Raw genomic sequence first — 2,787 nt, 5'->3', positions numbered from 1 at the left:
CGGGGGGCGGGGCCGGAGCCGTTGGCAGCCGCGGCTCCCCACCGGCTGCTTCTGCAAGGCTCCCAAACGCCGCTATTTATTTCCCTATTGATCATACCTGCATCACCTTCCGGAGGTTAAAAAAAACCCCAAACTAAACCGAAAATAAAGCCAAAAAACCCAACAACCCAAACAAAAAAAGGAAAAAAAAAAGAAAAAGAAAAAAAAAGAGAAAGGAGGAAAGAAACCGAAGCGTGTTGGCAATTTGCAGAGATCCGCGGCAAGCGGGGTCAAAACGCGAGGGGAGCGCGATCCTGCGTGAATGCACGGGGGGGAAAAAAAAAAATCACAGCGCACAAGCCGGCTATCTTTAGCCTCTGGACAAGCATTTAGGGCGATAAAGGGAAAGTTCATCTTCCAGCGTTGGCGATGTGGTGATTAGTGGGGACCCGAGGCCGGCGGGGCTCCCGGGCGCTGCGGGACGCGGCACTCAGGTGGGGAGAGCAGCTCAGCAGCCCCCCGGGTAACTTTTCTCTCTCTTTTTTTTTTTTCCTTTTCTTTTAAGGCAGGAAACAACGTCTTTGTTAAATAATACATTGCAAGGTTATTTATAGACAGCAAGGTAAATCGATAGAGAGGGAGCCTAAAAAATAGAGCTTTTTTTGATACTGGGGAAAAACTAGTTTGATTCAGCGTTTTTAACGGTTCGCCTCCTTCAATTAAAGATTTCTGGTATCTGTCGTTGTCCGAAATCCGGACTGTGTTAAATCTGGCAGATGAGGGTTTAGCCAGTGCCCATCTGGTCAGAGAGGGATGATTATTTTTTTTTAAAGGAATGCAGATTTGCACGCCTGAATGAGACTTTTTGCACCATTTTCATGATAAATCCCGTCTAGATGATGTCAATATAATAGCGATCCGACAGTTCATCAGCAGGTGATTATTGCTGGGCTTAAAAAAAAAGGGTGGGTGTTTTTTTTTTTTATTGCCTTCTAAAACGAAATGAAGTGATAATTATTTAGCCATTTGGCCGACGTTATTTGACAATAATTACTCAAGCTTTCACCGTTCCCTTACCAATTCCGGGCGGTGAATACTGCATTTCAGCCCGACCACAGCAGGTTGGGGAATTATTTAATCGCTATCGGGCAGGAAAACGTTGCCGGTGCGGGCAGCGAGGGGCAGGGGGTCGGAGCAGCCCCCGGGGCGCGGCTCGGGGGGGTTCCGCCGCTTCCGAAAATCCTCAGCCAAATCGCGGTGGATTCGGGTTTTTTTTGGAAAAAAAAGGAAAAAAAAAAACAAAACTGAGAGGGTAGAGAATGGCTTTGAGGGCTGGCGAGGCTTTCAGACACCTGGTTGGAAAAAAAAAAAAAATGTCTGTTCCTTCTGCAGCGCTGCTCCGAGACATAAATTTAACATGGCTCACGGTGAAACGCTCCTTTCACGTCGCAGGCGCTGGCTGGGGCGGGGGCGGGGTTCTGCCGCCCCCGACACAAATCGAGAGGCTTTTTAACGTTATTTTTTTGTGGTGGTGAAGTAGAGTTTGTTTGGTTTTTTTTTTAAAGGACAGAAATATGAACAGCGGCGAGAAATGTGTCGAAAAGTCGCCTCGCGTTTGCAGGGTTGTAATAAAAGGGGGAGATCCCTTTTTGCTGCTTTATTGCCGTGCTTAACACCCGCAAAGATGCTGCTGTGCCTGCCTTCCCCTGACCTCCTCATTTGGGGGCAGATTGTGCAACAGCATAAACAAAAAAAAAAGAAATCTCCCTCTGACATCCGCCGGCATTCCTTCCTCACGGTGAATTTGTATTTGGTTTTGGTTGTTTTCGGGAGAAAAGGGATTTTTTTTTTAGGGAGGTAGCTAGACGCGCGTGTAACGTGGACCGTGAGGCTGACGGCAGCCGCGGGCTGTGCTCTCTCGCCCACCCAGACCATCCTCAACTCCATGCACAAGTACCAGCCCAGGTTCCACATAGTCCGGGCCAACGACATCCTCAAGCTGCCCTACAGCACCTTCCGCACCTACGTGTTCCCCGAGACCGACTTCATCGCCGTCACCGCCTACCAGAACGACAAGGTACGGCCGGGCAGTCCCCTGCCCTCTCCCTGCCCTCCCCTCCTTGCCCTGTCCCCTCTCTCTGCCCGTTCCTTATCCCCTGCCCCTGCCCCTACCCTACTCTCACCCCTGTCCCATCCCTTACCCCTTATTAGGGTGTATTTGTGTATGTCTGTGTGCGTGAGGACATTTTTGGGGAGAGTGGCCAAGAGGCAGCAACGGGAGAAAGGTTAAACCCCAAGCCCTCAAGAGCAGGAGGTGCCGTTCATACTACTACTATTATTATTGCTATTGCTATTGTTAATGCTATTATTACGATTTCTATTATTACTATTATTAATTTCCTCCTGGACTTTGTCGCACCTTTTCTGGGCCATGGGAGTCTTTGCTGCAGGCCCAGGCTGCAGAGAGCAGCACCTCACGGAGAAGGTGCCCTGGGCTCGGGAGGAGCCAAAAAAATAGAGCCAGATAAGCTAATTTTAGTTGCTTTCGTGATTTAGCAAGTGTCGCCCTGTGAGCAGCGGAGCCAGGAGAGCTCGGTGGGGAGCGGAGAGCCTCTGCCGGCCCCCTCCAAGGGTTGCGTGTGTGTTTTAACTCAAAAGCTGACCCCCACCTCCACCCCTGGCTGCTGATGCTAATTGACAGCTCTGTCTGAGGGTCCTGGTGGGCTTGTTTCCCTCGTAAAGTTTATGGCGAAGAGTCACAATCGATTAAAGAGCACTTTGTCTGCTCGCCCGCCGCAAGCTGCGCGG

At 50.2% G+C, this 2,787-nt stretch overlaps 1 protein-coding gene across 1 annotated transcript in view; it reads left to right on the top strand.

The window, feature by feature from the left end:
- Positions 1 to 2,787, top strand: part of TBX2 (T-box 2) — an 8,505-nt gene that overhangs the window by 2,065 nt on the left and 3,653 nt on the right. The window contains 1 exon segment of the mRNA XM_019471779.1: positions 1,910 to 2,056. Coding sequence (XP_019327324.1) covers positions 1,910 to 2,056 — 147 coding nt within the window.

The sequence above is a fragment of the Aptenodytes forsteri genome, unplaced genomic scaffold (genome assembly GCF_000699145.1).
Source record: "Aptenodytes forsteri isolate BGI_AS27 unplaced genomic scaffold, ASM69914v1 Scaffold66, whole genome shotgun sequence".
In the NCBI taxonomy this organism is placed as follows: domain Eukaryota; kingdom Metazoa; phylum Chordata; class Aves; order Sphenisciformes; family Spheniscidae; genus Aptenodytes; species Aptenodytes forsteri.
The sequence above is the reverse complement of the archived record's forward strand: the minus strand, read 5'-3'. Positions and strand labels throughout refer to the sequence as shown.